Genomic DNA, 24,701 nt, shown 5'->3' on the forward strand with positions numbered 1-24,701 from the left:
TTGCTTTGCATGTTGTATTCAATGATGCTTTGAAACGAGTTTTGTTGACAGGAAACACGCCACAGAAAGAGCGAAAAAACAGCGAAACTCACAGTAAAGTCATGCGTCTATGCTCTCGTGCGCTCAACGCGAACTTAAAACGCGCTACTAGCTTTAGGCTCTCCAGCTAGTAGCAGCGGGAGGAACTGTCCTACTGCTACAGGCGAAGGAACAAAGTTTACAAAATAGCTCCTGTGCATCATGCCCTGTCCTGACACGCGGCTAAAATACAGACATCACCGAATAAAAGTTTTGACCATGTTTGGCTGTCAGAGAGGAAATACTTTACCCTGACTATTTGAGCTGTGTAAGGAAATAAACCTGATAATTACAGAGAAAGTTACAGTTGATAAAAATTGAAAGATAAATGGAGACAGGTAATGATAGAAATGCTCTCTTCAAACATTAGGCAGTTCTGTCAGCTAACTGAAGCCAAAGTGAAAATAACTGCAGGATCTTGCTCAACATCCCTATCAATGCTGAAGCTGCATGACAGTATGTGCTTGACAGGCTTGCAAGTAGTGTTTTGGAGCTCAAGTTGCGAGCTGAAGCCTCTCAACTCATCTGTTTTCATGTCAGCATCGTTTGAATGTGAAAGACCTGCATGAGGTCCTGTCTGTCAGTAAAGGACTTAATAAACATGAATATGTGCAACATAAAAGAAAACCAAAAACCTGTGGTCATGTAAAAGGGGAGCTATATTTTTGGAGAACTGAGTTTTCCCTGGTGTTTGTGTTCAAGTAAGAGTGTATAGTGAGCTGCCAGAGGATCTGTGTAAAAGGTGATGTGTGACAGACGATAGACTATGAGAGATTTGGAACTCTAGGACAAAAGGAAAAAGGAATTCTGAGAGGGGAGCAGATTGAGGTTGACAGACAACAGATGGGTCTGTGTCTGATTTCTGTTAGCTTTACTAGAATGGAGAAACAGCAAAAAGCAATTCATTCTGCTTTCAGTATTCATCTCACCTCTGCTCAGCTGGCCTTTGTCCTTCTACTTTGTTCTTTCATATATGTAAACTTAACCCCCCCACTCAAACCCCGCCCACAGCCATTATGATGAGCCCATAAGACTCTGTTGAGAGAGGCATCTTATTCCTGTTTGATCATCTCATGATGAACTTTAGCAATAAATCACCAATAAGCTATTTCAGTTCAGAAACAATCTAATCATGGATTCTTTACAAGAAGAGACGGTGTCTATTTTTTTTGATGAAGTGGTTTTCCCTCCAACACCTTGAGAGAAGAATGGGCAACTATCTACTCTAGATGATGCACCAAGAGCAATGCAATTAACTGGCCATTGGATTTGTTCATCAGAACAGGCCACAGTAAGATGTTGTGTCTGGACAGTGGAAAATAGCTTGATAAAAACTACTTAAAATATTTTTTTGATTGTCTTTTATTTTGTTTTGATGCTTTAACCATGTTTGGCAGGGGTAGGCAAAGAGCGAGGCAGACCTGCGGCTACTGGTGATTGAAATTTTATTTCAATGAGTGGTTTGAGCACTGAGTCTGGTAGTGCAACCTTGTTCTGTTTCAACTTTTCTTCCCCTTTCTCTCATTAACTCTCTTAAAATTAAGGGTGGACTGATTTATCTGTGCCGATTTTCTTAATTTTGGGAGATCATTGATTGGCCAATACTTACATGTGAAGCCGATCTTATCTACCTCAGCAAAATCTAAATATCAGCCACTGTCCTCTTCTGCTCAGTAGTGAGAGGTTTGACTGACAGACCGGCTCACCCGGCCATGTCTGCATGTTTGCAGTTAACAACAGTCACCCCATTGTTGCCAACTGAGCAACATTTTTGCTAAAATGAGTAACATTTCTGACCAAAAATATGTTATCGGTCAAAATCTGAATTGGTGGGTCAGGATTTTTAAAGATTGGTAAGATTTGGAGATTGGCCAAAAAACTGCAATTGGTGCAGCCCTACTTAAAATATGTCCGCATCCATCCATTTTCTTACACCCTTGTCCCTAGTGGGGTCAGGAGGGGTGTTGGTGCCACCAGCGAAATATTTCAGGCGAGAGGCGGGGTCACCCTGGACAGTTTGCCAGTCCATCGCAGGGCAACACAGAGACAGACAGGACAAACAACCATGCACACACACCTTAGGAGAATTTAGAGAGACCAATTAACCTGACAGTCATGTTTCTGGACTGTGGGAGGAACGATAATTGCGAGAAACGATAATATTGTTTGAAGACCATTTTAAACTGATGTAATGATATAATAATGCAAGCACATCCTCGCAAAAATAAACACACTTTATTTTCTAAAGAACACTTAACACTGAAACTGGTAAATAAAATAAACAAAACAACCAAAGATAAAAATAAAATGGACTCAGTCTCCGTTAACAAGAAATGTACTTGAATAAAAACTAAACAAGTGGAAATAAAAACTACATTCAACCAAAAGAGTACAGATTATGATGTCTGTATACTATACTGCCCTTTAATAACCATTCGATTTAGATGGAGAAGATGGGCATATCTAACTACCTGATTCAATAGTTCACTCCTCATGAGGAAGGGATAGTTCACTAATAGTTCACTCCTCTGGTCAGAGCGCCAGAGTTGAGCCTTTTTTCATCCAGTGTCGTCAATAGAAAGAGAAAAAGGCAGGAAGAAACAATACAGCTGACAAATTAAAATGAGGTCAATAATTTTCATTTATCATGCGATTAATTGAGTTACTGTTTATTGTGACAGACCTATACATGTAATAAAGTTGATTAATATAATTTAAGATTGGTTCAACAACTCCATAACCACCACCAACACAAAATATCCAGATATGGAGCATAAAATATCCAGATATCCAGATATTACATGAATCCAAACTATTGGTTATTTCTGTTACATGTTTCAACAGGGTCCTGTAGTACACCGTTGCCTTTAAAGTACATTGTTGTTTGGGTCTTTGCAGGCTTTTGATTGGTAGTAACACACATGTGGTGTGAATGACTGGGGTGAAAGCTGCTGGATGCTCTGTCTGTCTCTTCTATCCACTCTCTTGTTTACTGTGTCCTGCTGCGATGTCTGGCCATACAGAGGGGAGAGAAAATAGACATACTCTCTTTTTTCTTGCCTCCTGCTTCTCTCAATCCTCCTCTCTGTATTTTTGTTTTGAAAACAAAACAAACTATGGTAACTAAAATCCAAAGAGGCAAAGCAGCACACAAACTGAACAGTGATGAATTCAAACACCAAACACATTTTAAAGAGGGGTTTAAACTATTTTAGAGACTACACCTGTGAGGAAATCATTCTTTTTAAGGTTACTGTAATTCTAATTATTCCTAATGTTGTTGTAGACTTTGGTAATCTATTTTAAGGCAGTTTAAAGTACCAGTACTGTATTTAAATGTCTGTCTTTTCCATTTTCTTGTCCTCTTCTGCTCCTCTCCAACCAAATGTCCAAAGAACCTTTTTGTTCAGACATGAGGACTGCATGATTTCTCTTATCTTTCTGATGACATCTCCGCTCACACGGATGTTTAAACTCACACCAAGATTAGTGGGGTTATCAACATCTCAAACACAAGGCTCCCTTCCAAAACTCTGTTCTTTAATTTGTCAGAGAGGAAAGATTGGTGAAAGGTCTTAATAGAAATTAGCTGAAAAAAACTTGCATTGAATAAACAGAAATGACTTCTTTGTCTTCCCAACTCTATCCCATCTGTACAATGAGATTAAATTGCCACAAATGAAAGTGCATTAAAAACAGAAACAAGATAAATATGTAGAATAACAGGTACAATTTCACAATGTAACTTATGAAATGAGTGAAAATGTTGTGAAATAGATAGGGAATAAATAATAAAACCTATACATCAAATTCTAAGCTTGAACTGCCAAACTAAGCTTAAACACTTAACTACAGGTTGTGGATTGATTTATATACGAGTGTAGGGCTGTAACAATTCCTCAATTGATTCAAGTACCTCAATTATTAAAAATTCAAAAGGAAAATGTATCTGCCTTGAAAATTTTTGTTTTATTATTTTGTGCACCGTGTTCCATTCGAGACATTATTTGCGATGCGCAGCGCTCTCAATCCCACCTCTGAGTTGTTGATAAAAGCTAAGTGCTAGCGGCATAATGTCCAGTTTTGTAATGTCCAGGTTTTTGCCCTGTTTCGTGGGACCAATAAGCATCCTTAAAATGACTGGCGCGATGCCTGGAGTACGGCAGCCTTTCTTCGCTCAGAGCTGCTGGCTCAGAGCGATCGCTGTGGAAGATCGCGGTGGGAGTATTTATGTTGATGAGCAGATAGACTGAACATTGCGGGTGGCTGCGCTGTAGCTGATGTTTAAGTGTAGCTTCACAGACAAACTGTAAAATTAATGTCATTTCCTCCCGGTCTCAACAAATCGCATCATGGCGGTACATAGCTGGTAGATGTTTCTGTGTGTGACGAACAAAGCTGTCGAATCCCGTCACTAATGTTGACACAAAAGCTATAAATGTCTGGATAAGGTGAGAGTTAAACTCTTAAATTGACTGAAGATGAATACATGCACTGAAAGCTGGAGTATGAACATTTTTACAAGCGTTTGTGAGCCATTTAATTAAATGAATATAATTTAAAATTTTTGTATAACTTTTCTTCAGGTTAACTTAGAAAGAGAGCTATTATTGTTACAGGTTAATTTTCTAAACTACAGAAAGTTTATTGTTGGGGAAGTTCAAATATGGAAAATTGGACTGATGTTATGTTACATTTACCAATATTTTATTTTCAGATTTTTTTAATCCAATTACTCTATTAATTGTGAGAATAATTGATAGAACACTCGATTACTAAAATATTTGTTTACATCACCCCTATATGAGTGTATGAATACTTGTCAGTGTAATGGGTACATGGTGGCTACATGCACCACTTTGTGTGGTCACTATTACTGGGAAATGGTGTGTAAATGTACTGCATTTAGTAATCACTTCTTGCTCTGGGCAACAGTTTGAATATGGATGCCAAAATAAAACGGAGACAGGCATTCTTTGTTTATATGGTCCAATTTATGAATTTATCCAAAACATTCCCAGTTCTGTTTGAATCCCTTCCTGAAACCCTGATGGGATGTATCCTCCTCTTTCCTACTTGAGAACCTTGATTCTGCTGGATGAAGGCAGTAAAGGAGATACTACTTTGATTGCATGTTTCATTTTCTTTAACACAGAAAGTACTGCTGGATCAGTTCTTCTGGGGTTTTGTGTCAGTTGTTGGCAGATGGCTGTTTACAGTGAGCCAGGTTCTGGTTCTGCTGGAGGTTTCTTCTTGTTAAAGGGAAGTTTTCCATTCTGCAGGCTCAGTGTGAAATATTTCTGCAGTCAAGTGACTTAATGAAATTTGCTGGGTTGTCCTAAATGTTTTAACCTACCGTATTTGAATCATGAACTGAATTTGACTCCATTGTTGGATAACTAGTGTCAATTTACAATATATCTGTATTATTGGATTAGATTTATTTTTTATTTTTTGGCAATGTGTCTTGAGACAACATGTGATTTGTACTGGTGCTATTTAAATAAACTGAATTCTGTTCAGAACCAGGTCAGACTGGATTACAAACTCAGAAAAAGGACTAATTCTGCATGCTAACTGAACCAGGTACACTCCCATATTCACATCCACATTCACATTGTTTCACTGTCTATGAATTTAAGAGTTAAAACTGTTATTGGCAATCTGTATGTCTTAAAACATAGCCTCAGAGAAAATGTAAAAAGTTTGAAATCTTATTGTCTAAGATGGTGTCTGGGCATCTCTTTTAGTCATGTTTTCTGGGGGAAAATATCAATGCTTTTCTTTAAAACACATTTTTAATAACGTTCTGCTATTTTTAGTTTTTTTTTTTACTTTTTCACTGGTGAACAAAAAGAATTAGCATGGGGACAATTTTGACTTGTCAAACAGTTTGAAATACTAGATAAACAGATGAATCTGAAAAAAAGACGAAACAGAAACAGAAGAGCAGAATGGGAGCTTGTGAAGGTGTGTTAGTGTGTGACAGACTTACTGGCGTGAGTGTGTCCACGCATCATTTGTATATGTACAGGACGACTTGAGCAAGTCCTTTTTATGACTGTGTTCTGCATGTTGTGTGTGTATGTGTGTGTGTGTGTCATCCTGCAGAATGCTTCTACCTGTAAATGTCAGCCAGTTGTTCTCGGGGATGACAGCTAAGAAATCAGCGGTAAATCAGGCTGGAAGCCTGCTAAAGAGGTGATTAATAAACATGTCATCTATGCGTGGATGCATCTGTGAGTGTAAAGAGGTGTGGGCTTGGGCGTGCTTGTGTGTGTGTTTGGGTCTGCTGACATAGACCCTATTTACTTTAAGACAGAAAGCAGGTGAGTGATGGATAAAAAATATCTGAAAAACATGGACAGAATTACATGGTAGGACGGAGGATTAGTAAGTTATGTTGATTTAAATAGAAACAGAAAGTAGCTTCAAACTGCTGCATTTAAAATGGGACAGGTTATCGCTAGTCTCTAAAACAAAGGGAATTTTTTTCTCTTACCCAGTTCTAAGAAAAATCAGAGACTTTCTCTGTTTTTGCATACGTCTACCTTTCTGTCTGCAGACTCCACAATCCAACTGTGCTCCATTATTCCAGAGCCAGGATGCTGCTTCCTCTTTGTCGTTGTTAAAATAAAAAGAGAGATGGTAAAGCTTCGCCCTTCATCACACTTAGCCCGGCGACCGTGCTGCTCTCTAATGGAACTTCATCCATTTCAAATGACAGAATCCATTATGGCTGCATGCACTGCTCTTCAGCGCAAGTGTTGCATGCACTGGATTTATTCTAGTTATTTGCAGATAATGTGTGCAAACTAAACTGAGCCACATTTTTTCTCATGCACATGCTTAGCTTGAGGTGGGGTGGTGGATGTAAGACACTTAGAGAAAATCTACAAAAACACTTATAAAGAGCTCTTGTATGATTATTATAGTTTGTGTAACAACTTGCTTGTTTTTATTTATTTAGAATTTTTCTTTAAACCAAGCTCTGGGTTCTTATTGTGGTTGATGCATTGTCTAATGCTTACATAATGTTTAAAATACCATCTGAAAGCTCCCAGCTTTCATAAGGTTTAGAGAAAATAACATTTTTATTCTAGATATTTATTATTTTATATGATGGGGCCCAAAACAACACTATGTATAATACTTCTTCCCTGGACCCCCTGTATTTTCAGGGGCCCGGGGCCACAGCTGCCTATGAAAACCTAAAATACGCAAATATTTGCCACTTCTTCTACAAATGCTTAAAACTGTCTATTTTAAAGGGGCATTATCATGTGTTTTCCAGCCACATAAAACCATTTTATAGCACAATCTAGAAATTATATTACCTTCAGTTGTTATGAAAATATTTGTATATAGCAAATATGACTTAAAATAATTTTGACTTTGTGATTTACTCCCTGGGCTGCACAGTGGCATGTTAGAACTTAAACAGTTTCAACACCAAACATACCGCAGCATGCATTAATACACATGTCTACAATCTTCCTTACTTCCACTTTCAGGGGTACAGCCATCAGCACCATTGAAAATAGATGGCAGACAACAGTGTGTCAATGAGCTTTGTGTCTAGGTGTTCGATCTTCTCAAGCTTCACTTTCTTTCAAATAATTTTGAAAAACTATGGGAATTGACAGATTTTCTGTGAATATTTTTAAGTTACATTCCACAGAAATCTGTGAATACTGAGAGGTGAATAGTTGGGGGTCCACCACGTTAGCCTTTTTAACATTTAACATAAAAACGTAATTTTAGGAGCAAGCCTTTATAGAGTGCATTGTTGAAAAACACAAAAATTTCAAGGAATCACAGAATGAGTATCTGACTTTTTTATATAATTGTTGAGTTGAGGAACTATCTACTTATAATCTGGATTTAATGAATGTCATCAGAAAATGTAAAGCAAAATGTTTCATTAAAAAAAATATTGAACAGGTGTCCTATGCATGGTTAAAACTGCTGGGAAGTACCAGTTTACCCACTTCACCTCCCAATCACCCATCAGGGAGCTCAGGATGAGAATACTGATTGTGGAAACAAACAAAAAAAAAATCTAAATAATTTATTTTCTCCTTTAAACAGAGGACTACTTCTCTGTGATAGACTAGTGTAAAAGAAGAACAACTTTTCAGGCATCCTGCATTGTGCCACAGTAGTTTAATGTTGTCACCAGACAGGGTTTGTTACAGAGCAGTAACATACATTCAGAAGGACATTTTGATTAGCCAATCATATTTTGATTTGTAGTTCCCATGTATTCTGGACCCCTCCAAGTATTGTTGTTGACCCAATAAAGCTGACCTTAGTAACAGATCTTTGTCAGTGAAAATGCCCTCAGCTGGTTAGGAGCCAGTTTATTGGTGCAGCTCGGCGTTCACTGAGAGCTGTCAGTTTCTATTGGTCGATAGCTGTGAATACCTGAGGACATCAGTTGTCTATGCTTCTTATGGCTTGTTGTCTGCATTTTGTAGAGATTTCAACTACCAGTGCTGCTGTGGCCATGTACCAGCTTTTAGGTTTCTGTTGTTAGAAAAGATGAGTTTGTTTTCAGATACTCCAGACATCTGCAAGTCTTTAGAGTCTCCCCAGCAGTTGATTTGATAAACTGTAACTCTGGTTTTAAAGTTTTGGCACTGACTAGCAGTCAGTTTTAGAATTCATTTTAAATTTTTGATCTACACCTTCACAGCTTTATGTGATTAAACTCTGTGCTTAATTTATAAAGCAATAAGTCATTTTACTGAATTTTATTTAATTCTGCACCGAAGGAAAACTGAGAGGTTGAACCTGAACCAGAACATGAACACTAACTGTGGACAGCTGTTTCTGTCAGTGGTGTGTATTGGGTGTGTATGGCTGCTGCAGAGGGTGGACGTTTGACCCTGCCCTGGAAGTGCTTGAACAGTCTCATAACAAACAACGTGGTTACACCAAATAAACACTGATGTGTATTCTTGTATTTTATTGGTATATGTGTGAGGGTGTGTGTGTATGTGTGGCAGTGTCGCTCCCCACTAAACTGACACATTTTCAATCACACGGTTTATTCTGTGGAAATTGTTGAGAATGAGAAAAAAGACCAGATTTCTGCAGCTGTATGGGCTACAATAGGACAAGCCAGGATTAGGTTTTTTTTTTTTTAACTTTGTGCGAATGTGCGTGTGCGTGTGTGTGTGTGTGTCAAACCGTATGTGTATGTATTCCCAGACAATGCCCTGGTAGCCAATTTGTAATATATAGTCAGCCTTGAAAAATGGCCCAGATCTCCCCTTCGCTGTCTGCAATTTAGCTCTGCCTGCACCCGGCAATACCCATTGTGCTGCCTCCCACCACTGCCATTTTGGCTTGATGGAGTGTGTGTTTAGATCCAGTGTGTCTGTGGGTGTATTTCAGTGCGCTTTTACCTATAAGTCAGTCTTTGGATGTGTGTCGATGTGCACAAACCAGTGACATTGTTTATTCACAGGTTATTGAATTTCTACTTGTGTATCTTTGCCTGTGTCATTACGTGACTGTGTTTGTGTGTGTGTGTGTGTGTGGTATCGCATTGAAATTGTTTGCCCAAGTCTTTATTCTGTGAATGTAGTAGTTAATGTGGCACAGCAACAGGTCTGTCAAAATTAGAGAAAGGTGAAAACCAAGAATAAGAAAGGGGGAAAAAAGACTAAAACAACAGGGAATAGGGAAAAGAGAGTAAGAGATCTGGAAAGAAAAAAATCACCGTAGATAGAAAAAAAAGAGAGAGCCAGAGAAATGGAGTAGGAGTGTGATGTTGCTGAAAGAAATAAGTGACGTGATGAGTGACCTTATGAACCTCATTCTTTCTCTGGAGATTGATTGTTTTACCAAAGGTCTCACTTCTGTTAATAGCAGACACAGCAGGGTGGAGAGGTCAGCTGTGAGTGTGGGTTTGTGTGACGGAAACTTCATTTAATAAAGAAAAAAACAGGACCATTTCTTTCTGTTCTTTGAAATAAAAGGAATCTGACCTACAGTCAAAAGGAATCTGACCTACAGTCAATTCATTTACATGAAAAGGAAAATATTAGTGAATCTATAATATACAATATAATATAGGCAGCTCTGGAAGAAATTATGAGACCCCTTAAAATGATCAGTTCCTCCTATTTTACTTTTTATAGGTACATGTTTGAGTAAAATGAACATTGATATTTAATTCTATGAACTACTGAGAAGATATCTCAGAAATTCCATGTAAAAAATTAGTAGTTATTTGCAGAAGATGGTCAAAATGCTGAAAAAGATGACCTCAAATAATGCAAGGAAAACAAGTTCATATTCATTTAGAAACAACAATACTAATGTTTTAATTCAGGAAGAATTCAGAAATCAATATTTGGAGGAATAGCCATGAGGTGTTCAATGGGGTTCAGTGCAGGGGTCTCTTAATATTTTCCATAGCTGTTTATGATCATTGTAAAAATGCTCATGTAAAGCTGTACAATTATTCCCAAAGTTGTGCAGCGTTGGGAACAATTGCCCATAGCTAGGGTTTAGTTAGATGATGTGGAGGTGACATTTTCCACAATTCATGGTTCCATCGATTGTAAGATGTAATCAAAGTAGCAAAGACCTTCACACTGATAGGTACTTTTCCTTGAACCTAAATAAAGAACCACAGACAAATTCTCTAACACACACTATCACCATGTTTGTCAGGATGATTCTCCTTTGATGAAAAGCAGTGTTAGAAATAGTTCACAAACCACAAACTGTTCCACTTCTGTTTTCTTTGTCCACAGAATATTTTGTCAGAAACCTTGGGGATTGTCGCTATGTTCAAAAATGAGACTGGTCAAAGGTGTTAGACAGGTTTCTGGTCAGCAGTGGTTTTAGCATCGGAAGCCCATGGGGGGTCTGTCTTTTATATCTGAATCATGACCCCTGACCTTCAGTGAGGTGCTTGTCTCAATGATGTTCTTGTTGTTTTTCAACCCCAGGATAAAACAATGCCACTCTTGGATTACTGACTGACAGCAGTAAAGACAGAGCAAAAATCGGGTGGATGTAAAGGCGAGGTTTTGTGGTTTGAAACCATCATTTTTATGTTTTGCTGTGATGTATTTTCCCTGGAATAAATGTAAAAAAAAGGCACACAACGCAGAGCTGTAACTGGAGATTCCTCAGGGTAAAGCATGTGTTGGTGCTTCAGACTGAGAGCAGGAACCAAGTCTTGCTTGAAAAGAAAACCACCATCTCCACAAAGCTTTTCTACACAGGGAAAATGCAGTGCTGTAGAATTTTCTGGTATATTGCTGCACTGAATATATTGATCTATTGACCTCATTTGACCCAAATCAGATGATCCTGATTGTCTCTTGAATTGGCTTTGCTTCATAATCCGTTCAAAGCTTGAAGTAAATGATGTTTTTCCTTTATCCTCAACTTTCTAAATGATCTACTTAGAAACAGCCCTGTGTGAACTGCCAGCTGCTTTAGTGATGACTTTCTCTGGCTTAGATTCTTTAACTCTCCATTGGCTTGGCGCACGCTGAGCAGGAGCGCAGCAAATGTCAAAGTCGGACAGCGGGGGCTTGGGGTTGTACCTTTAGATCTCGAAAGCATAAAAAAACACCTGGTAAAAGCACACACAGGGTCAGGTGCGACCCCGCCGGACTGCGCACAGAGTAAAAAAACTTGTGGGGTCTTAAGACCAAGGCAGGATTAAAAAAGAAGTAAAAAAAATGTTAGCATCTGTATGCTGGACAGCTGTTAAGTCACCAGTCTTCACTAAGATGATTTAAGCCACAACATGAGATTTGTTGATTGTTTATTAGAGTGGATACCCTGTATTTCAAGGAGTAACAACCACAACCACCCACAAAAAGCTGAAGTTTATGAATACTTAAAACCTTTTCTAAAAATTCTTATAACTACCCATTATATAGTTCAGACACAAAATATAACTTAAAATGCATTAAAACACATATTGGAAACATTGTTGGTTCTACCACAGAAGTTAACATCGGCAGTTTCTTATCTCCGCTCTTAGTGGGACAGCCAATCAGTGCCAAGGAAAATGAATGTGGCTTTTGGATTGGCTGCTTTGCAAATGCTAACCAATAGCATGTCAAGTAGCATTGTGCCTGGCTGTTTCAGCTTCTCAAGCTGCATTTTCTGCAGAATTCTTTAGATGAGCTCAACAAAAAAATCTACAAATAGTCAAATTACCAACCAATAATTTGAGTTACATTCCAGAGAGAAATCTGCAAATAGTTTAATGTGGGAATACTGAACTGTGAATAGTTAAGGTCCCTGTGGCTCTGTTTGATTTAAATTGATGCATGTATGTGTTACGAATAAAAAAAATACAGTTTTAATCTACCTAGGAAATTAAGCAATGGAGTCTGTCTGTCATCTACTATTAATTCAAATTATTTCTGCTACTGCTCCATTGATTAACCATTGTCATGATCCAGAATCCATTTTCCAAATAGCCACACTTGTCTTATTTTTACTGCTTTTAAAAACATTTTTAACCGATATGTTCCCTAAACATGCATCAAATCAGAAAGCAATCCAATTTCTGGACTTTATCTGGGTCATTTAATCTGGAAAGCAGCTCTTTGTGTTCTGCTGTTGCTGTAAACTGAAACAGGTTATGCCCTCACTTCAACCTCTGACAGGAACAATAGTGGGCAGCTCGCCTCAGAAAACTGTTTTACAGTAATACATGTCCACAAAACAAGGACGACATTATCAATGGTTTCATGGTGCGCTACATAGTTCGGCTAATGTTCCCCTGGAAGCCGGCACTGCTTCACTGTTTCTCCTTTTTTTCTTCCTCTCCCTCTCTAGCGTCTCTTGCTCTGCCTCCGTTTTGTAGTTTTTCTTCTCTTTTATTTTTCTGACTTCTCCTGTGCTCTTTTTTTCAGTATGAAAAATCCACATCAACATGGGTTTTGACAGCCTGTCTTTGGTGGGTGTGTAAAATTTGAATAATTCTCTGTGCATAGACTCTGGGGCGGCTTTGTGTTTTGTATTTGACTGCGTCGCTTTGCCTTCCTGTCAAATCCCAGCCAGCACCATTTAGCTTTGCTATAAATATATAAATGGAGAAATAAAGCAGCTAAACTGGAGTTGTATCTGTTTATTCCTGAATATTTTACAAACCTTGAGCTGTTTAGTCAACCAGTGGATACCAGTGGATTTCTTTTTTTTTTTTGCTAGGTGACGTTTAATCACTGAACATTTAACATGATGTTGAGAAACTGTTGGTTCCTAACAAGTGAAGTTAGGTTGAAATTCTGTGCTGATTTATCTGAATCAAAATCAACTTTATTGCCAAGTTTGCAGGAATAAAAAAGGAATTATTTTTATTTTCATCACTGTCGAAGAACAGTTGCAAAACAACAAACTACAATATAAAACAAACTAGGGCTGTCAATGCAATTAATCTAAAACGTATTAATGTCTTTAATATTACATAAGGCAGATTTACTCATTTTCACCTAAAAAGCTCTCTCTGGTGGTTAAAGGTTACCTAGATCACAGCAGCGCTTTACACGGTTAACCACAGTTTTGTGCAAAGTCACAAATGTGAGAGAAAAGATGAACAAGGAGTTCAACTGGTGGGCTCAACGGCAACACTGAGGTTAGAGCGGTTCGCCACACATACAGTGGCTTCAAGCCTCCTGCGGCCGTCCCAAGTTCGAATCCCGTTTGTTCCTTGCTGCTTGCTGCCCCCAAATAAAGGCCAATAATGTCAAAAAAAAATTGTTAATAAACAACAACAAAAACACAACAGTGATGTACGTTTGGATAAAACCAAGATAGTATGTATCTTATCCATTTATTGCGATGACGAATCATTGTTCCACCAAAGAAGCACAATCAGTTTACATTTCATTTGTAAATTGTGTTTAAAACAAATGACTTCTTTTAAACCGCTTTTAAACTTAGAAAGCTGAGATGTTTGATTTGAGACATCAAAGCATTTTCCTTAATAGTTTTGAAAATGTGCAATTTTACATTTCAAGCTTACAGAGTTTAGCAAAGCAATTAATCAAAATTAATCACAACGCTGGAGTGTGATTAGTCTGATGAATTATTTTAATCGATTGACAGCACAAAGAAACACACCTAGTAAAAAAAGGACGAGGATATTAAGAACAGACTACAGAAGGACTGTAAGGGTGTATGAGTGTGTGCAGCCTTTTTTGTTGGCTTAGATTCCTCAAGGCTTCTTCTTAAAATTGTTGTTGTACATCTTGCATAAATTATCACAGAGGCATTTTATTATTTTTTTGATCAAACTTTTTTTTGAACAGAAAATTTAGAGCATTATTTTTTAGCTGGAGAGTTTATTCATTGGATTTTCTATTCCATTGAGCTAAAAATGCCCATTTTTAAGTAATTTTCTGACATGACAACATCAAATTGTTAATACTGTTTAAAAAAATACTTTCATGTACAGTATGTGCCTGCCAGAGGTACTTGTACTTCACTTTGTATTAGATTAATACATGTATTCTTAATATCTATTCTCCTTTTCCCCTTTTACAATGGTGCTGATATTTTGTCCTGTTTATTTTCCCCTCACTCTCTCTACTTTTCCTGGTTCTGTGTCCTAAGGCTGTCGTTTAAGAACTTTTCCACGCTTTATCTTTGTGTGTGTTTCACAGTGACCCCTACTGGGAGCGGCCGTCTAATGCAGGCAGCTGCTCGAACCCCCGGCCCAAGACCCTTCACCTGGCCGGCCAGCAGCATACCTCCTCACCATGGTAACGTTGGCGTCAGCTCCTCAGTAGCTGTAGAATTAGCAGTGGTAGATTTTGTGTTTGTGTTATGCATCTACCAAGAGCAAATGATGAATGATAATTGGGATTAGGTTATTTTCTGCTTAGTTTGAGTCTCTCTTTTTTGGGGCTTCAGCAATTTTTTATGATATTCACCAAGTACCGTTACTGGATGAAAATATGTAGAGTTGGTTGCATAATTAGTTTTAAAAAGTCTTTCATAACCTGAATGTGTTCTAGAAAAACGCTGTTTTTCTGAAAATGCAACGTCAACTTATCCATTTAAAGTTGTCCATTAAATGCCCTGGTTTAGTCACAAATTTAAAATCCAACACCTTTGCTTGGTGTTGGAGTAATTGTCTCTTACTTTTATTGACCTAATGGTTATCAATAAATGGATAGAAATAATTGTCCTGAAAACATTAATGGTCTCTTTTTGCTAGTATTGAAACCTTAAAGGATTTGTTTAATTTATAGTTGCTTAGTGATAAAAATAGAAGAAGGCCAAAGTTTTTTTGGATCATGTAACAAATTGATATATTGGATTTAACAAAGCCTTAAACAGTCAGTCAATGAGTTAAAAATTAGTGGTTTTGTGCACTCATTAAAATGATTCACCAACATGTTTTTTATTAAAGATAGTCTGGTTGGGGCGTGCTGTGGTGGCGTAGGGGATAGCGCGACCCACATTTGGAGGCCTTCAGTCCTCGACGTGGCGGTCGCAGGTTCGATTCCCGGACCTGACCGACATTTGCCGCATGTCTTCCCCTCTCTCCTTCCCTCTTTCCTGTCAGCCTACCTTCGAATAAGGGACACTAGAGCCCACAAAAAGACCCCCTGGGAAAAAAAAAAAAGATTAAAGATAGTCTAGTTAAAAAACATCAAGAATTCAATTCTTCTTTGGTAATGAGTACAGTCTAAATTTAGAGTCTGTGTAAAATAAAGTGGTTTTCAGAGATTATCTTAACAGATGTAAACAGTGGTTTAGAATAAAGGAAAATGTGGATTAAAACCAATTAAAGTTAGTAAAATATTTCTTTACATGTGAGAATATTATCCTTTGTTCCGCTTATTATTATAGAGCAACAATTTGTTCACAAGTAAGTGTGAACATTTGTCATCATATTTATTTGATCATTTTCATAATAAATTTTAGTTATTGAGGGTAAATAAAAACAAACCTGACAGATTGATCAGAAATGTTATTTTTGCTATTTTCTCCATTGTTTGTCCCACGAGAATATCAATAAGTATCAGTCAGTTTGGAAATATGATTAAATGCAGTTACTGTGTGTATGCCTTGGTATGTGTATTGTTTAATGTCTACATGTTTACATGAAAACGTGTTTATATGTACTGGTGTTCTGTACTGATTTCAGAAATCTGTAATTCCTCTGCAGACCATCATCCTCACTTTTGCTGTGTTTGTAAGAGAACAGAGCTGGAAAAAATAGATTTGACCCTATGAAGTGAACTCATGCCTGGTGCATTGTATAAAATATTTAGTTTTTGTGTCCACGTTAGATTACAGTACTAGAGAATAAACGGGATTTGTGACAGAATGGGGCAGAGCTGAGAGGTGACAGCAGTCAGTAGCTCCTAATTCAGTAAACATAAGCATGTGAAGGTCACTCTGGAGCAGGAACTGCACAGATAAAAATAATGACTAAGTGAACAACTTCCAGGCACTACAATTAAAGTCCAGATGCAGGTTTCACCAGTCAGGTAAATTAATGTCTAAATCATTGGTGTGAGTCATGACTCACTAACAAAAAAAAAAATAAATAAAACTAGAAACTATTACTCATGCCCTCTTTTCAGAAAGCAGGGTTAAAAAGCTCTGAGTTGACGGCAGTTACTCTGAATAAAGTGACCCAGCTTAATGATACCCAGAGTCTTTGGTTTCAGAACAGGAGCTATCAACTAGGCAACTCAACTCTGAGTCAAGTTACCCGAGTTAAGCCTAAGCATGAGTATAGACGCCCTTATCAGTGGAGTGCAGATAATGTGATTCACCATGGCAACAGGAGTAAAAAGAAGCCTGCAAGTGTGCATATCTGTCCAGCAGAATTAGAAGTGTAATGAGAGCATAAGCAGAATACAGAAGCATATTTAACATATGCAATATGTTAAATATGTTTTGATATATTTAGCAAAAGTATCGTTAAATATGTCAATACTTAGCAATAGTGCAAAATATCAAGTGTTCGCATGGCAGACAGTCCATGTGTGAGTGTGATTTTGCAAAGAATTAGTAATATTTTTGACGCTACAAATATTTAACGTTGAAAAGAAGAAGGATAATTTTATTTGTCTGAACCAAATATCCATAATTACTGTACTTAGGACAGTAAGTACAGTAATTCATTTATTTTGATAAATCCATCCATCCATCCATTTTCTTACACCCTTCTTCCCTAAATGGGGTCGGGAGGGTTGCTGGTGCCTATCTCCAGCTGTGTCCCGGGCGAGAGGCGGGGTACACCCTGAACAGGTCGCCAGTCTGTCGCAGGGCAACACAAAGACATACAAGACAAACAACCATTCACACACACACCTAGGGAGAATTTAGAGAAACCAATTAACCTGACAGTCATGTTTTTGGACTGTGGGAGGAAGCCGGAGAACCCGGAGAGAACCCACGCATGCACAGGGACAACATGCAAACTCCATGCAGAAAGATCCCCGGCCGGGAATCGAACCCAGGACCTTCTTGCTGCAAGGCAACAGCTCTACCAACTGCGCCACTGTGCAGCCTATTTTGATAAATAAATGAATAAAAATAAATCTATTCATTTTATTTTTACTCAAAAATAAATGAATAGATTATACGTCAAAATGTGGTAGTGACTACATTACCGGTTTCACCAATATCTGGCTTTCTGAAACAGAAAACCCAGGTTATGCTCATAGTTACCCCAAAACTTACTCAAGAGTTTCACTTATCCTCCTGCCTGAAACGGCGTGTAGGCGTGTGTGTGTGAGTTTGTCTGCTGTGTTTATGTCTGTCTTGCTCTGGCTTAGTGTGACACTAATGCAATGAGCTTGTGTATGTTTGAGCGCTCACGTCTACAAGGTGAAATTGAGATAAATGGTGGAGCAGCTGGGTGGCCCAAGATGTCCTCTCCACCTGTCTGTCCTGCTTATATACGTATATGTGAGCATTTATGTGTGTTTAAGACTCTGCATTTACTTTGATTGTGTTTTTATTTGTTTATTTGTACATCTATGTGCAAATCTCAGCCTGTGGTGGTGAGCTGTTGAATGGAGGTTTGTTCTTCTGTAAAAATAAGCAAAGTTTCATACATATACAGTGACGAACAGTTTGGGGTGATTGATTTAAACTTAATACAATATTTTGTGGAACTGTTGTGATAACAACAAAGATTATGATAAAAGAACAGCAACAACTGTTTATTACTTATTTTTAGGTAACTGTATGGATGTGATTACCATAAACACAATTACTGAAAAACATTCCCAGTGACTCATTCAGGACGCCACTGTATTAAACAAATATGAATTATATCACTGAACTGCACTTAGTCATTATTCTGGAATTACTGACATTTTATGTTGCTCTCATTGAACTAACAGCAGAGAAAATGACAAGAATATCATTTCTGATCATATTGTCACTTTGGGTTTTTCTGTAATTTATCTTCAATAACTGAAATTTATCATGAAAATGATAAACCAAAACTCTTATTATGATGGGAAATGCTTCAGAATTTATTTTCTATCTAGATTTATGTCAGCATTCTGACTGGGCCACTGCAAAACATAAATAAATAAATTATTTTAAACCTTAAACCTAATTATTTAAGGAACATGAATAATTATGGTCTTAGATGTATAGAATGCATAAATAAATACAGTTAAAATAAAGACATAAATAACATTGTTATGTTTTTTTTTAATTGTCAGAACATGCATCTTGTTTATAAATGTTGCAGCACAAAAAACCTCTGAAGACCCTGAGCACAACTTCTGTCTTCATGAAGTTGAAACTGGGATCAGAAAAATTGGTTGTAGAATTTTTCTCTTGTCTTTGGTGAAAGACCAGCAGACATTTCTCGCACTAACGCTGGACCTACGTGTTTGTTTTGGTTGTATTGACCCAGAATTCCCTGTGCTTTTATCTGTTTCCTGGTTTTGGAACAGTCTCTGGTCTGTTTGGTGTTCCTATATGCATTTGAACCGCACCAGACAGTTTGCTTCAACCAAATACAGTCTTAGGTTTGCTTTTTTGATCCACATTAGATTTTGACTGTGGATTCACAATCAAACTTAGTTGGAGTAACAGGGCTGGTGGGAATGGACCCTGAGATGATGTGTCTCTGCTGTTCTACTACAGGCTCAAAGGAAATCTTCCCCTTTCATAATCTCTATTCCACCTCTCCAACATGTTCAGAACATATCGTAACTTTAGTGCTTCAGAAAAAAAATACCTTCTCATTTACTGTACATTGCAAATATGACATTTCATCTATTTTTCTTTCTGTTTGTTTCCTTACTCCTTTCTATGCCTTCCTTCCTTCCCTCCTCTCCTTCATCGGGTTCACCTTTGTACTTGCTTCCTCTTCATGTGTCTGTCTCTGAGAATAGTTTAGATGGCGGGGGTGTGATGCACTCTGATGTGAGCTCTGTCTTCTCTCCAATGTCGCACGAGTCGACTCTCGCGTGTTGCTGACTTTGGTTAACTTTCTTTCTTTGATGCCACACCTTCTCCCTCACCTTGCCTTCATTTTCTAACCTACCGTATTTTCACCTTCGATTTTTTTATTTTTTTTTGTCATTCGCCAGAACAAGAGATCCTTCTTTTCTCTGTCGGACTTTGTATTTCAAAGAGAACATCCGAAATTCAATAATTTAACCCTCTCTCTGTCTTTGTCTTTATTTTTCTATTTTTCATCACCTACCTGTGTCTTTGTCTGACAGAGAACATGTTAATAATGGATTGCATAGATTCAGACAGGGAGAAAAATATGAGCACATGAGCATAAGGTATTCTTTAAAGTTATATTGTGAAAGGCTGTGTGCTGCTGTCAGTCTTTGGGTTCTTCTCCTTTTTAGCTAATCTAACCAAAATCTAGTTTTGTGTTCTGAAAAGAAGATAGATTGTGGAGTCAAAAAAATGTGCTGCTTTTTTGAAGCTGCATTCAAAGTATAGCAGTATTCTTATTCCTGGGACTCCTTTTTTGTTTTTGTTTTCGACGAGGATTGTAAATCTAATGTTTAATCTCTGAATCATCAGTTATGAGCATGATGAGAACAGATCATTTTTCCTTACCTGAGTTTGGTCTGTCATGACAATCAGGACATGATGTTCCCAACAGATAGTGTTGTCTACAAGGTTTATTAAGGGTTCTCTGTGGTTTTAATAAAAGTGGTTATTTTAGTTGAAATTTTATTTCATCTTGCTGGTTTGATAAAACTTTAGGACTATTCTAAACATCTGACCTGATTTACAACAACCCCCCTGTGTTTGAGGTGGAGAGATCTCCCTGCCATCACCCTAATCTTTAACTCATGTGAAAGATTCAAGTCAGTAACTACCTTATTAATACAAGGACAAATCTGAAGATCTCAGCTATAATTAATAAATCACTGCAGTAGGCAGCATCTGCGTGTGCGCGCACACACACAGACACACATGCATGCAAGCTTTTAACATTGTTGTTTAATGCCGCTACAACGAAGCGGGTTGCTGTAGATGTAAACCTGATGAATAGATTCTCATTAACAAGTGGTGCTGAAGTTTAATCTGTGATTGTTTCCACTAAACAAACACAGCTGTTGGTTCAGCGCAGGGGTGCATAGCAGGGAAAGCAAAGGAAAAACAAAACTAGTTTAAAGTGGCAAGACTATTTACTGCTGTCTATAACAGTAGAACTGACTGCATTTGTTTTCACTCTATCATAGTCGAAACAAAGGCATAGAATGCACACAGTCTACCTGTCTGCCTGATCTATGAAGATAGACACTCCAAGTGTGTGTGTAGCCGTGCGTAGGCGTGTGCGTGTGTGTGTGGGATGGTCTTCTCCTGCACCTGTCTGCATTCAGATGAATGTGTGTGAGAGAGAGTAAGTCACAATACAGGTCTAGAGCGCAGGCTGAATGAATAAACATCTTTACCTGTCAACAAACACAGCTTCATCACGGTTCTATTCTATTCTATTCTATTCCATTCCATTCTATTCTATTCTATTCTATATCATAGTAAAGATTCCTTGTCTTTAAACTACTGTAAAACTTTTGTTTAGTTGGTTAGGCTCTTTGAAAAATCATGAGAACATTACAGATAATTTCACTTCACTACTTTGATTTATTTTAAGTTTTTGGTGTTGATCATAAAAATCGAGCCAGAACAGCCCTCGTCTTTTACAGTTAATCAAACTGTCATCCAAACTACAGTAAGAGCTGCAGGGTCGACCAGCCCGGCTGTTAAATCCTGACTGGAGCAGAATGGAGGTCAGGTTTTCCTTCAGTTACTGGGTCAACTCCAGGTAACTTTTTTTTCGGCCTGTAAGCACATGAGTGGGACCAAATATGTTTGGTGAAATTATATAGTTTAGCATTTATTATTAATACTGACAATTGTAAATGTGTTTTTTAATTACAACTTATTTTGTAACTAGTATTGTGTTATCCAGAGATTTTTCAGACAAGATAATCAGTCTAGGACTTGTCTTTTTTTTTTCTTTGGCTTTTGATTTAGAGAATAATATTAATGTCTTGTAAATGTTTTTAAAATTACTTTTTGTCACTTTGTGTTATTCTTCTGATTTTAGACAATACTTTTTTTTTGTATGTCTAATTGTGAGTTAACAGAGTCATTTTTTATCCTTAATAGGCTCATCATTATTACAGTGTTCACATTGACCTTTTTGTTAAAACCCTCCACCAAAAGCAAACTCAGTTTTGGTAAAAGCAATAAGAAAGTGGCATTGAATTATAAGGGGTTTTCTGCCTCGCTACTGTTGGTGTTCATTTTTGTTAAATATGGAGCTCATGTACTGGAGTTCGGCCCATTTTATCTGAATTGAAATAGCAATAAATAGAAGAATGAAGTGGCAGATTGCAGGTAGAAACCTCAAAAACACAATTCCTCATGGAAAACTTTTACTGAAGTCTCTATTTCTTTTTAATGCACATAATTAAACCTGAGAACATTTTCCTCTTCACACATAAACACACTCATATCAACAAACTGAGACCAGAAGCTTCAGTAGATCACCTGAGGACTTCCTACACCTACGCCTTTGATTTCTGTTCCAGCCGCCTTTGATTCGCACATCATTTATGATTTGAAGCTGAACCTGATCACTAAGTTTAATTGGATTCAGATTCTCCTGGCTCACACACAACAGGCCTTTGGCAGTTGGTTGTTGGATACATTAGGGAGGCAAAGCAGGTACAGTGCTGCCTTGAGTTAGCTCCAATTAATGGTTGATGTGTTTTCTTTTTTCAGAGCAAGATTTATATTTTTTCTTGCTGTTTGTGGGTTTTGAACTCAAACTTAGACTGAAAAATGCTTAAAAAAGTTTTCCTTTATTTCCCTACAAAGTTTCAAAAGATGTCAAGGTTCAGCCCAGTGGATGGTGAATATCATGATAATGTCTAGTTGTTCTTTCACAACAATGCACTGAATAAAGAAAAATTTTATCTATTTAAAAAGCTAACAAGTTAGCACTCGAAAAGAATGGTTAGTTTTTGGAGATACACATATGTTTTTGGTCTGTTGCCATGGCTATTACTCATATTTGTTTAATACTTGTGTAACAAGCAACCCACAAAAACAGGTTAATTAATTTAGTATATATATATATATATATATATATATATATAAGAAGTTGGGCCTAATCAGATTTTAAATTCGAGAGAACACAGGTGTGAGCAACAACAGAACACACAGTGTCTATAAGAAAAGAGCAAATATTTAATATAATAAACAATTGTGGATCCACATTTAAAACAGACAAACAAATACTGCGCGCTTTAAAAAATAAATAAATAAATAAATAAATAAATAAATTGAATACTTCAGTCTCCAATGAGTCAATTGTTCAGTCTCAGTCTCTCAGCTGGTGACCAGTCGGGTCACTATCTACCCGTGCGCCTGGTCCTCTGGGCTGGGGCTCGCCATCCAGGTTCAGGAGAAGAGGGTCTTGGAATCTTTGGCCCTCCAGGCCAAAGGTGTATCAAACAAGCGATGCTCCGAGCTGTCAACGGCTATTTTTCGGGGTTCAGCTGTTTACAGGGGAAACTCTCCGAGATCTAATAAAACAAATTTAGTACTTTGAATTACATATTCAGTCAATTTATATTAATATTGATTTCCTTACCAACCTCCAGATTTGTCAATTTCTTTCTAGCTCTTTAAGGAAACAACCGTCAGCTGTTAGCTCTCAGGCGTTCTGAGCGAAGCAACCGTCAGCTGTTCTCAAGCGTTCTGAGCGGAAGCAACCGTCAGCTGTTAGCTCTCAAGCCTGTCTGCTGCGCTCCGAACGAAACAACCGCCAGCTGTTGAAAGGGGCGGGACAATCAACCCCATTGGCCGACGCGAAACCAGACCGCGCCAGCCATTGGCTGCTCAAACCGCCAACAGAAGCTAACACTAAAGGCCTATTTCACTTTTTTTTTTTTTTTTTTTTTTGAAGATTTACGTAATTACCTTTTAGTTCTTTTGGTAGAATAAGACATTGAATTAACATCTATTATTATTCTTTTTTCTTGTGTTTTTAAACACTGGGTTACACTTGTATTTGCAATGTCATTCCTCTGCCTTTAGGATTCCATCCTCTAACTTTTTGTGATTAGGTCCCTCCCTTATTTTGTAAGTTTTCTGTTGTGTTCGTCTAATATTTTCTGTATGGTGAATAGTTAAAGTCTGGGGTGGAGGGACTGGCTTATAGTGAACAAGGCAAGTCCGAACCAATTTGATGAGATTTTTAAATTATTATTATGTCACATATATATCCAGTCACACACGTCTTTATCTTTACAATGCTTTGACTTTACAGTTAAAACACAAATCAAGAAATGCTACAACTGAGCTAGTAGCTTTCAATTAAACTGCAAATTCAAAGTAAAGTCAAGTAAAACATTAAAGAATTACAAACAAAATGAATGTTTAATGCAGGAAAGTCTGTCCTGCATAATGTTTATGGCTTGAACCAAGGTGTGTTAACTGGAAGTCTAGTTTAAGAGACTTCCAGTTCTTCTTTGGTCTTTGTCTGGTTGGCCACCCCTGTGCTACACGATCTGCTTGGTGAATCATCCTTTTCAGTGAGTTCAAATGTAAGAAAAAATAATAGCAATGTAATTATTAGATGTCGTTAAATGTTTTCCTTATGAAAAGAACAAGCAATTAAGTCAAGACATGTTAAGTTTAAGAGGATCCTCCTCACTCACACTTCAAAATAGATCAAAATACATCAGTCACAGTTTCTAAATGTGACTGATGTGTGTCTAACTTCTGGAAAAAAAATACTTACTTTCTCTATAAAACCTACCAAAAACATTAATTAACTAATATTATTTTATTTGTTTACAAGTATTGTCATAGGTAAAATCTCGGATTTTTACACATACTTTTGAGTTGAAAAACAGGAAAAATACAAAACTTACATTTATGCACATTTATCAACTTAAATTCACAAATCTAGATGTATACACATGCATTTGTAATTGAGAGTAGTCTTATCTCATACATAACTCCTTGTGTTGCCATAGCAACTAAAACAAACAAAAACCTGACACAGGTTGTTTGACATCATCATGTCATCAATGTTCTCATCGATGATGTCATAGAGGTTCATATGATTATTACTATCATTCCAAATACAAGAA

General features: G+C 37.4%; 1 protein-coding gene across 3 annotated transcripts in view; it reads left to right on the forward strand.

Annotated features, from left to right (window-relative positions):
* LOC122846013 (neuronal PAS domain-containing protein 3) overlaps nucleotides 1-24,701 on the forward strand; it is a 270,382-nt gene that overhangs the window by 58,459 nt on the left and 187,222 nt on the right. For 2 of the 3 annotated variants that reach the window (XM_044142661.1, XM_044142662.1), the window contains exon 2: nucleotides 14,733-14,831. The exons of the other annotated variant lie outside the window; for it this stretch is intronic. In XM_044142661.1, the coding sequence (XP_043998596.1) occupies nucleotides 14,733-14,831 (99 nt within the window). The remainder of the gene's footprint in view (nucleotides 1-14,732; nucleotides 14,832-24,701) is intronic. 3 annotated transcript variants of the gene reach the window in all.

The sequence above is a fragment of the Gambusia affinis genome, linkage group LG16, assembly GCF_019740435.1.
Source record: "Gambusia affinis linkage group LG16, SWU_Gaff_1.0, whole genome shotgun sequence".
In the NCBI taxonomy this organism is placed as follows: domain Eukaryota; kingdom Metazoa; phylum Chordata; class Actinopteri; order Cyprinodontiformes; family Poeciliidae; genus Gambusia; species Gambusia affinis.